The sequence below is a fragment of the Mytilus trossulus genome, chromosome 4 (assembly GCF_036588685.1).
Source record: "Mytilus trossulus isolate FHL-02 chromosome 4, PNRI_Mtr1.1.1.hap1, whole genome shotgun sequence".
NCBI classification, from domain to species: Eukaryota; Metazoa; Mollusca; class Bivalvia; order Mytilida; family Mytilidae; genus Mytilus; species Mytilus trossulus.
The window spans coordinates 80,400,437-80,412,659 of record NC_086376.1 but is presented as its reverse complement, the minus strand read 5'-3'; the positions used below and the strand labels follow the sequence as shown (position 1 = coordinate 80,412,659).

The 12,223-nt window shown below is 31.1% G+C and overlaps 1 protein-coding gene across 5 annotated transcripts in view; it reads right to left on the bottom strand.

Annotated features, from left to right (window-relative positions):
* LOC134716089 (myoferlin-like) overlaps positions 1–3,082 on the bottom strand; it is a 77,404-nt gene extending 74,322 nt beyond the window's left edge. For all 5 annotated transcript variants that reach the window (XM_063578845.1, XM_063578844.1, XM_063578849.1 and 2 more), the window contains exons 1-2: positions 2,879–3,082; positions 2,601–2,656 (exon numbers count right to left, since the gene is read on the bottom strand). In XM_063578845.1, coding sequence (XP_063434915.1) covers positions 2,601–2,656; positions 2,879–2,975 — 153 coding nt within the window. In that variant the 5' untranslated portion in view covers positions 2,976–3,082. The remainder of the gene's footprint in view (positions 1–2,600; positions 2,657–2,878) is intronic.
* Between the last annotated feature and the right edge of the window lie 9,141 nt (positions 3,083–12,223).

Genomic DNA, 12,223 nt, shown 5'->3' with positions numbered 1-12,223 from the left:
AGCTAAATGTAGCTGTTTTCTCACAGGAGCAACCCAGCAGAATACCCACACTGAAATGTCTCTTTGTAAATGTGAAAAGAGTGTTTATTCTTGAAAATTACTTTGAGATGCTATTGATGAAAGTTTAAGCTACTGGTTTATGATAATCTCATCAGAATTAATATAACTTTAGTATGTTTTCATGTCGGTATAGTTTCGGTTTGTGCATATTGAATTTAAGGACGCTTCACTATGGCAACAGACTACGCATGCTCAAAAATCCTTTCTGTGATTGGACAAAATGCTGTCATGATGGGTGATTTGGTTGTGTTTGAAAAAACGTCTCGAATATTATATCGTGATGGAAAGCAAGTGAAAAACTATACATATTTGAACTAGATCTTACAAAGATTTATATTTTTACTAAAAATAATTGTTTCTCCAATAGCTCTTTGCATCCATGACAGCTGTTTATTCGGGACAATTATATAATTATTTAATTTATACTGTAATTTAAAACTTTGTTGTACCAACGTGCATGACTTTTAGAACGCATCTACACATGTGAGAATTCCGTGTGGTTTTGGTGAATGTTAACAGAATGAAACTACTTACACTACCAATAGTTTCTAGCTTTGTTAATCATGAATTAAGTTTAATGTAAACAGTAGTATATGTGTTTCGTTTTATTTGTACTAGATATTTTGACAAATAAAATTTTTAGGTGTCATCACAATATTCTTATTTATGTTATTGCCTTAATATAACCAGACTTAGTAAAGAATTTCTAGTAGTTACATTCAGATGGAGATTTTATTTAAGAGGTCCTGCATCATTAAGTCATTGTGCTTCTGAAGGTTATCGAAATGATAGTTTTAAACATATACTCAAATTTGAATACTTCGGATATCTTTTTTAAAGATAGTTCTTGTTTTTCATATTACAAAAAGTAAACTGTTTTATATCTTAAAAATTCTACCGTTCATAGCCTATTGTAATTCAGTTTGGGTAAATGTATAACAAAAATATGCTGTTATAAAATTAATTACAAAACTAAAGAAAACTTTATATTAATCAATTGGATGTGTACATAAGGTGCATCCAAATAGCTAAGGATTAAAACATATTTATCATACATATCTAAATGATAAACTTAAAAGATAGTTGAAATACAAAGTGTATGTTATGACTTTATGCACATTTAATTGCAACTATCATTAAGTTTATCATTTAAATGTGTATGGTATACATGAACATGTATCAATCCTTCACTACATTCAATGAATGGAGCAGTATGGTGACCCATGTATGAAAGGGTAAACAGGGTTCAAAGGGACACAACTCATTGTATTGTCACATCTATACTTCCCTAAACTATTGATTAATTTGGTTGGTGATTGCTTTATGCTGCATCAGCACAAAAATGCTTAATTGCCACAATAACCCTCAACTAAGTGAAAGGGCATTTAACAATATAATGTAAGAAGCTGAACTTGAAAATGTAAACAATACTAACAGAGGCTTAAATTAATGTGCCACAAAAATTTTGTTAAAATCTTATAGCTCAGTAATAGGTACCATAACATGAATTGTGGTCAAAGGATAACCATACCATTATTTGAAGTGTCACATGTACAATGTATGTTGATCAGAAATATGTTCTTGGATAGACCCATTTGATATACATGTTGTCAGCTATAAAAGGCCCAAACATGAAAAATATGAAACAATTCAATTGAGAAAAGGAACAGTCTAATTAATAAGATAATAATATACAAACAAAAATATGATAGACAAGAACCAACAAACAACCACTGAACTACTGGCCAGTGACTAATAGACCAATTTAAGACAAAATAATTTCTGTCCAATATTGTGGAAACGGGTAAAATCCTCAATTTGAATTTTCTATTTTCTGAGCTTAGCACTTTTGCTATGGCAAAAAGCAGAAAAGTATAATACAAACTATTGGCAAATCTATTTGAAGGAAGCTAAGAATCAAAGATACATATGAGGAAATCTGTTTAAGCATAGAATTTGGTGCAACAATCTATAACTGTGTTATAATAGTCTACGGTCATAGTTTAAATGATCTACAATCTATTTAATCCTTTTTTGTTGATTTACATTAAAGAGCAATTGATACATCAGTGGCGGATCCAGAACTTTTCCTAAAGGGGGGGGTCCAGTCATGCTTCAGTGATTCCCTTTATAAGCAACCAAATATTCCCACGAAAGGGGGGGGGGGGGGCTCGGGCCCCCCAGGATCCGCATATGTGTAACATGTATCTACAAAAATATGGTACATGTGTAGATCAAAAGTCGATGTATTTCATTTTATTTTTATATTACATTGTACATGTATTATGTTTGAAAGTTCTTGTCACATATGTGTTGGTGTATCCTGGGATTATTTATATACTTATAGTATATTATTATAGTCCCAGGTGTATCCCCTCAGATTCCCCAGCAATGGTGCAGTCATGAATGAAACAAGTACACCTATAATATGTATTGTATAATGTCACAACAAAGATGTACATAAAGAATGACATGTAGGAAACTAAACAGGAAAACATAAACCGTTGTAGCTTGTTACTTAATATTACTCATTTATTTACCTCTCCCCAATTAGGATTTAGTGATGACTTTTGAACTTCTGTTTTTTTCTTTTCACCTGGAATATAAAAGTGAAAGTTTTCATGTTAAAAAGTGAAGTTTACATGAACGAATATAATGCTTTACATGTACGAATATAATGCAAAGTAATGCAGTCGTTTAATATGACATTTCATTTTCTGACAATACCGGCATTTTACGTATGTGTATGTAGGTAAACAGGTGTATTTATTTTGGTTGGATGCACTCGGGAAATTTAGCAAGTTTGCAACTAACTCACCTTTAAATTCAACGGTGGTATATGGGTCACTTTCTCCAAACTTTTCAACGTTCGGTACATTAGTAGCACCTACTACAATTACTTGAAGCATGGACATTTTGTATCTCCTAAGAATTCACTACTTCATCTTACATCGAACGTCCACACCCTCGGTTGTAATGGTCTACACGAACCAATTTCCTGAATGTTTATTGATGAGTGTCATCCGAAATATTCCGAATGATTCACCCACACAACTTTTAATACCGCGAAATTTTAAATACATTAGATTACCTAGAAGCGAACCTCCACGAAAGCACCACTAAGCGAGTGTGGACGTCACTAAAAGCACCACTTATTAATATGTGGTCTTATGGGGGGGAGGGGGGGGATTCATTTGATACTAAGAACCTGCATGTAATTTATCCGTGTTACGAGTTACCTGATTGTTTTTTTTTTTCAGTTTCGAATACTCCCAATCAAATTTACTTTAGAGATTATCATGGTCACCTTCTGCGACATATCAATTAAGGGCCCACAGGGGGCATATAGAGATATAGAGAACAGGGGCGGATTCAGCCATTTTAAAAAGGGGTGTCTTCCCAACCAAGGATTAAAGGGGGGGTCCAACTCGGTATGTCACCATTCAAATTAGGCATTGATAGGGCAAAAAAGGGGAGTTCCAACCCCGGACCACTTTCTCCCCCACTGGATCCGCCACTGTAGAATACAAGTTTAAAGAAAAGAAACATTGGTTAGCATAGATTCACAGAATTTACATACACAATTACAATATAATTAAACGGTAAATAATCAAGCCTTTGGTTTATAATGCATAACTTATTTATATGAGAAATTAATACATCTAAGACCCTCATCTAACTCATATAGTGACTTGAATAAATTTTCCAATAGCATTAAGAACCTGATTGTCTTCACAGCTTGATAAATATTTTTTTTTTGCTGATTGTTTAGTAAAGTAAAGTTAAGTATTTTATGGCTAACAAAAACGTTATAAGATTGAAAAGTTTTCTTTGTCACTCAGTAGGGTTTCCAACTGTTTAAGCCGAAATAGAATGAATTATCACTTACAGAGTGAAGATTACGAAAATGATGTGACCCATGTATCAGAGTAAATTTGTCAGGAGCAGCTTTCCAAAAACTGCTTAGCATGGTTATCAGCTCTAAGAATATCGAGTTTTTGTAGCATGTAATTGATTTATAAATTCCTTATATTAAACTTCTGTACCTATAGTATTAATAATATGGCAGTGGCTATTTGACCGGCACCGGCAAAATAGCAAATTTGCTATTTAGCCGGCATTTAATAAAACTTTTCATTGATGTGATTAGTATGGAATAAAAATGCTTAATAATAATTTAAAATCATTTTATCACAATAGCAAGCATTAAAAATACAACGACAATAAATAATAAAAGATTTTCATAAATAAATAATTTATAACTTTATAATATTAATTAAAAGCATGAAAACACATTTGTAAATACATTACTGCATGATATATTTTTTCATAAATAAATAATTTATAACTTTATAATATTAATTAAAAGCATGAAAACACATTTGTAAATACATTATTAAATATATTTTTTCATAAATAAATAATTTATAACTTTATAATATTAATTAAAAGCATGAAAACACATTTGTAAATACATTATTAAATATATTTTTTCATAAATAAATAATTTATAACTTTATAATATTAATTAAAAGCATGAAAACACATTTGTAAATACATTACTGTATGATATATTTTTTCATAAATAAATAATTTATAACTTTATAATATTAATTAAAAGCATGAAAACACATTTGTAAATACATTATTAAATATATTTTTTCATAAATAAATAATTTATAACTTTATAATATTAATTAAAAGCATGAAAACACATTTGTAAATACATTACTGTATGATATATTTTTTCATAAATAAATAATTTATAACTTTATAATATTAATTAAAAGCATGAAAACACATTTGTAAATACATTATTAAATATATTTTTTCATAAATAAATAATTTATAACTTTATAATATTAATTAAAAGCATGAAAACACATTTGTAAATACATTATTAAATATATTTTTTCATAAATAAATAATTTATAACTTTATAATATTAATTAAAAGCATGAAAACACATTTGTAAATACATTATTAAATATATTTTTTCATAAATAAATAATTTATAACTTTATAATATTAATTAAAAGCATGAAAACACATTTGTAAATACATTATTAAATATATTTTTTTCTAAAATATTCATAACAAAATGTTGATTTTCAAATTTAAATCTATGTAAAATCTATGGTTTAAATATTCTGCCAGTGATAAAAATAGTGTTATGCAAAACTACATCATAAAACAGATATGACAGACAATATCAATAGTCGTTTGCTATGAATTTTAGATGGACACATGATTTAACTTTTGCAATTGTTACAAAACCAATTCTTTGCCTTTGGAAGTTGTTTAGTTTAGCACAAGATAAATGTTGCCACTCAAAACAGGAACTAGATATATCACTGGCTTGACTTCCTTTGAATCTACATCTTGTGTGCATATGTTACATATGTAGAAAGGGTTCCTTTTCTCCTCTTTATATACTCTCTAAACAGCCAGGGATGTAGATAGGCCAAAATGATGCGTACTCAAAGCCGAGGCTAAGTCATATCGCGAGGGGTCTTGGGGCCCCCTCAAAGCCCCTGGAAGCTCTGGTGTTAATAGTGAAAAATTCTGCATTCTCGCAATTTCCTGGAACTTAACATGACCTCATAAAAATCATATAATAATTTGAAGAAAAAAAATAATTAGAGAAAAACAAACTTCCAATGTGTATTGGGGTGAGCTAGATTTGATAATAAGTAGCAGCGTCTGTGCAACTTACATGCTTTTTTTTCAAAATGAGAAAATACATAAATGAATACAATTACTTTTCTCTTTGTTTTAGTCTTTTTCACCTTTTCATTCTCAAATATAGTTCTACAAATCAAGGAACATTTCCTTATTATACTGAAAAAAAATGTGTCTGATGAAATTTTAATTTTTTCACGGTTTTTGTTTAAAAGTCCAAGCCAGATACTCGCTTGATTATAATTGTAGTTCTCAAGTCTTCTCATGGTACTGAAAGACCATTATGCGGTTGCATCCACAACACAATCACAATGCTGGTTCCGACCGAAAATGAAAAAAGTATACTAGTGTCCGGAATGTAGTATAGCTACAAAGTGGCTATTATCATATTTGTATTTTACTTTTAAATATTTATAGATTATCGTTGATCATCTCAACGAGATTGATTTTCTCGCTTGAGCTGGTACAGCGAAAGTGAGAAAAGCAATCGAGTTGAGATGACCAATGATAATCTATTTATCGCTATTTTACCTATGACAACGTTGTCAATTTCATGTCAATTTCGTTAGCAACGCCACGTGCTTGCTTAGTTTCTAGTGATAATTTTTCCATCTCAAGCGAGAAGAATGATATGAAAATTATCACAAAAAAGATCAAAAGAAAAATGCGCTAAATAGCGATAAATCTTATTACTTCACTTTTATTCATAATAGATTCACCATATTTTTATCATTGTCAAATTTTCGATGTGTACACAGTTTATATTTTAATTTTTTTTTTAGATAAGAAGTTTAAGTGTTTATATCAGCAACAGTAACAATTTTTTTTAAATAGAACATTCTGATAATTAATTATTATTATCTGGCACCCTTTTTATTCTTTTTTGGGGAATACCAGACAAATATTACATAAATACCGTGCCTTTTTGTTTGAATGTCGTCTGAAGAGCAATCGCTTTCATTAATAAAAAAAAGATGATATTTTCTGCTGGGAATCCAGTGACAAAAGTCCTAGCTGAAAATTAAGTGGATAATCATCAGTCTATTTGAAATTAACGGGGACAGCATGAAGATTATTCGACAGAGATACTGTTAATTGATACTCAGCCAAAATTTTCAATGATATTTTACATTGACAATCTGAAAATGGCGCTAAGGCGGGTGATTATATGCATATTTCGACACTGGAACTCCTTTCACAAGGGTGTACGAGCTGGAATACGTTCCCATTTTCAATAATTAGTTGGTAATGCTCTAAAAATTTCAACACTGGAACTCCTTTCACAAGGGTGTACGAGCTGAAATATGTTCCCATTTTCAATAATTAGTTGGTTATGCTCTAAAATTTTCAGACGGATATTTTGTTGTTTTATTTAAAATAATAAATGAAAGACAACATTGTGACTAACGTTTTGCCTGGACTCGAGCATGATCACTGAAGAGACATTACTTGTAGACTGAATTCGCATCTGGTGCAGAAAACATTTTAGCTTTAATGTTATTAGTACCACTAGGTTGATGCCTCTGCTGGTGACCTGATAGTCCCTGAGGTTATCACCAGTCCAGTAGCCAGTGACTTCCATTAATTAGATTGAGTGACTTCGGTACTAGCAAGCATGAACATATGATTTTATTTTATTATTAAATTCTGCTGTTACAAAATGTAAGAGATAATTTTGAATTAAGGAATATATCTCCCTCATGCAAAGCTCTAATTCCTTTCCCGGCTTTAGCTATACTTTTTGAACCTTTTGGATTATTATAGCTCTTCATCTTTTAAATAAGCTTTTGATTTTTAAGTATTTTGCCCTTTAGAATCACTGGAAAGACATTTAGACAACAACCATTATTTTTGTTGTTGTTGTTGGGGAGGGGGGGATGGGGTGTTATGCTATGGTTTTTTTTTGGGAAAAAAGTTTGTTTTCAGACTTTGGAGATAAAAATAATTAGTTTTTGACACTGAGAAAAAAAAATTGGTTGTTTCACCATCAGCTGCCACTATATGTAATGCTAAAATTGTCAAAAAAGTAGATTGTCCGGAAAAAAAATCCGTAGCCCCCCCCCCCCCCCCGAAAATCAAATGGTTGCTGCCTTATTGTCGAAATTCACATATGGTGCAGTACAATTGTTTTTGTCAATGTTAAACTAGATGTTGAAGGCCGTACGATGACCTATAGTTCTTAACTTTTGTGTCGTTTGGTATCTGGTGGAAAGCCGTTGTCTCATTGGAATGAAATTATACCACTTTTTCTTATTACTTTTCATCACAAGAGTGAACACACTGAAATGTTTCACCTTCTTTATTAATCATTGATTACTATTATAGATAGTCCTAATTTAAAGCTTTATATATGCTGATCGTCCTAAATTTAAAGCTTTGTATATGTTGATCGTCCTAGATTTAAAGCTTTATATATGTTGATCGTCCTAAATTTAAGGCTTTATATATGTTGATCGTCCTAAATTTGAAGATTTATAACACTGTTACATAAACTTAACATTAACCAAGAAAACTAAACATTGACCAATGAACCATGAAAATGAGTTAAAGGGCAGGCATGTACAGCTAACAATTCTTCCATACAAAAAATATAAATTTAGTTGACCTATTGCTTATAGTTTAAAAAAAAAAGACCAAAACACAAAAGCTTAACACTATTCAATGAACCGTGAAAATGAGGTCAAGGTAAAAAAACACTGCTCGACTGACAAATAGGTCATAAAATCTTATGATTCCATATACCAAATATAGTAGACCTATTGCTTATAGTATCTGAAATATGAGCGAGATGATTTTCCATTCCCTATTATTAATTTTCTATTTTTAGATGGCGATGTTCCTTTGGCACCATCTTACGATGTTTATTTTTCACAACTTGTTCGTTATGCCCGTGTCTGTTGTGACGTTTTTTACTTTAACGTACGCAACCTATGTATTACTGGTAAATTATTAAACCAGGGATATCGTTACCATAAATTACTTAAAACATTTACTAAATTTTTCCATAGATATAAAGATTTGGTTTTGAAGTTTGGTTGAACCTGTAGAAAACTTATTTCAAACGGTATAGTGCATCCTCATTTTTACGGAAATATTGTTAACCGTGCTCAGAAATTTAGAAATGATCCATGTAAACTTGTCGCTCCTTTAAATGAACTTATTCTAAAAGGTTACCTATTCAACACTGTAATGAGATAATTGAATAGTGTTTTTATTGGTATAAATATTGATTTTGTTATCAGTAGATTAAAAGCTAACTAAATATTACTAGTATGTTATATACATATACATATTCATGGATCTACAATCTTTCGATACCTGTAACTTGGCATTGCACAAGGTCATGTTTTTCTCTGGCTGTTTATGACGTCTTTACACTAAATCCATTGGATGTTGGATGTGTATGGATTGATTGTTTAGTCTTAGATGCATGATTTTTTTATTAGTTGTTAGTGGCTTTGAACCAACTGTCAGATAACTGTGAGTACTCTCAGATCTGTTCATTGTGTCTTGCATCTTTTGTCTATCTGATGAGTTAAGCCTTTTTCAACTGATTTTTATAGTTCATTTTATATTGTACTGTATACCACTGCCCCAGGTTAGGGGGAGGGTTGGGATCCCCCTAACATGTTTAACCCTGCCACATTATGTATGTATGTGCCTGTCCCAAGTTAGGAGCCTGTAATTCAGTGGTTGTCGTTTGTTTGTGTGTTATATATTTTTTTTTTTTTTTTTTTTTTTACATAAATAAGGCCGTTTGTTTTCTCGTTTGAATGGTTTTACATTGTCTTATCGGGGCCTTTTATAGCTGACTATGTGGAATGGGCTTTGATCATTGTTGAAGGCCGTTCGGTTACCTTTAGTCGTTAATGTTTGTGTCATTTTGGTCTTTTTGCGGATTGGCAATAATACAACATCTTTTTTATATTGATCACCAAAACTTAATTGTTGTATTAAGGTATATACGGGAAAATTCTAAGGCAACAGAATTTCTTTTACATACATACTTTTATTAAGATATAGATTATATACCTTTATTAAGGTATATAAGAAAAAAATTCTGAGACAAGTGCCTGTGAAAATCTCACCATTTATTTAGATTTCTAGTTTTTAACTCGGTTTTCTAACTGGTCTCCAAAACTAAAACATTGTTTGGTTGCAACAAGGATTGGATATTCAGAGTTTTTTCATAAGCTGAATCTAAAAATGTATTGAGATTTAGGTTTTTAGGCATATGATCTAATATAGTACATAGCCTTCTTTTCTTAATGAGAAAGGTATTTATGCTAGATATACTTACTGTACTGAAGGTGTGATGAGATGATTGAAGCTGTTAATTTTCTCCTAGATAATATTTATGTAGGTTTCTATAACAAAGTTTATCGACAGATATAGGTATTCCTACAGGAACTTATTGCACCCATTTAATAATGTACTGTTATGAAACGTTTATGACCAAACTCAGTAGAGACCCATCTAAATTGCATTAAATTGATGAATTCAACAACACTTCCCTTTATCTTGATATTTTTTCGTTTTTCCTGTATCTTGTCATTGCACAAGGTTATGTTTTCCTCTGACTATCTTTATACTAAATCTATTGGATGTGCACTGATTGATTATTTAATCATAGTTGCATGAATAATCGATTAGTTTTTGAGGCTTTGAACTTGCCATCAGTATATGTGAGTACTCTCCGATCTGTTCTAAGGGTCTTTTTTGTTCTTGGGATGAACAAGTACCCAGTCACGTCCACTCTGTTTTTGTGAGATGTATTTCTATTGGTATCCATCTGATGAGTTGAGCCCTTTTCAACTAATTTTTATAGTTTTTTCTAATGTTGTTCCAGTTAAAATGTTTAACCCCACCCACATTCTGAATGCATGTGCCTGTTCCAAGTCAGGAGCCTGTAATTCAGTGGTTGTGGTTTTTTGCTGTGTAACATACAAGTATTTGTTTTCCATTCATTTTTTCAACATTAATTAGGCCATTAGTTTTCTCATTTGAATTGTTTTACATTTGTCATTTCCGGGCCTTTTATAGCTGACAATGCAGTATAGGCTTTGCTCATTGTTGAAGGCTGTACTGTACAGTGACCTATAGCTGTATTTCTGTCATTTGGTCTCTTGTGGAGAGTTGTCTTATTGGCATCATACCACAACTTTTTATAATCCGTAAATATTGCCCCTCTACTAAATTTATAAGTTCTTAGACCACATTTATTGTGTGTCAGAAACCTATTCTGTATCTTATATTTAACCACAATCCAAATTCGACCTGTATCAATCTTGAATGTTGTGTCCATACTTGCTCCAACTGTTCATGATGTACCAAGCGGCTTTTTATTTTAAAATAAAGCCAATCATATCAAAGGTAGTCACCTTCAACAGACACACCCTGTTCCATTGTGCCAACATGCAAAATTTTAATGACTACTGTAAACAGATGAAGTTCTCAAGGATGCTTTGTAAAATAGGTACTTCTCAACAATAATTATACAATTTTGTTTATTATATAGCAAAATAAAATGTACAATAATATCATGGATATATAAAAAATGAAAACATATTTATACTGTAAATTCAAACAAAATTTCCAAGTATTTATTGCAAACATTGGACAAGAAGAATAAATAATTATTGTCATTTAAGGACGTGTCCAAAATAAATCATGCTATCGAAACTTGCAATATAATTTTATTTTGTGAAATCTATACTGGTGTAGCAATTTTCATTAAAATAAATGAATCAAAAATCTGTGAATTTCTAGTCATTGGAAAACAAGGATTTATATACAAATCCTTGTTGGAAAATAAATGAATAAACTAGAGTATACAAATATGTAGTTCCTTACTGACTATCTTCTTTTCTTAAATATGTGATACAGTCGTCAAGTTGACAGTAGAATATTTTTTTTAAGTGTTTTAATTCACAGGAAGACAATTTAACTTTAAACAAGAATGTGTCCAAAGTACCAGATGCCCCACATGCACTATCATTTTACATGTTCAATGGACTGTGAAATTTAAAAAAACCAAGAATGTGTTCAAAGTACACGGATGCCCCACTCAATCATTTTCCATGTTCCATGGACCGTGAAATAGGGTAAAAATCTAATTTGGCATTAAAATTAGAAATTGGCTTTAAAATTATAAAGATCATATCATAAGCAACAAGTGTATTAAGTTTCAAGTTGATAGGACTTCAGCTTCATCAAAAACTACCTTGACCAAAAACTTGAACCTGAAACTCCCACTTTCATTTTCTATGTTCAATGGACCATGAAATTGGGGTCAAAAGTCTAATTTGGCTTTAAAATTAGAAAGATCATATCATAAGCAACAAGTGTACTAAGTTTCAAGTTGATAGGACTTCAGCTTCATCAAAAACTACCTTTACCAAAAACTTTAACATGAAGCCGGACGAACGAACGAATGAACGAACGAACGGATGAAGCCACAGACCAGAAAACATAATGCCCC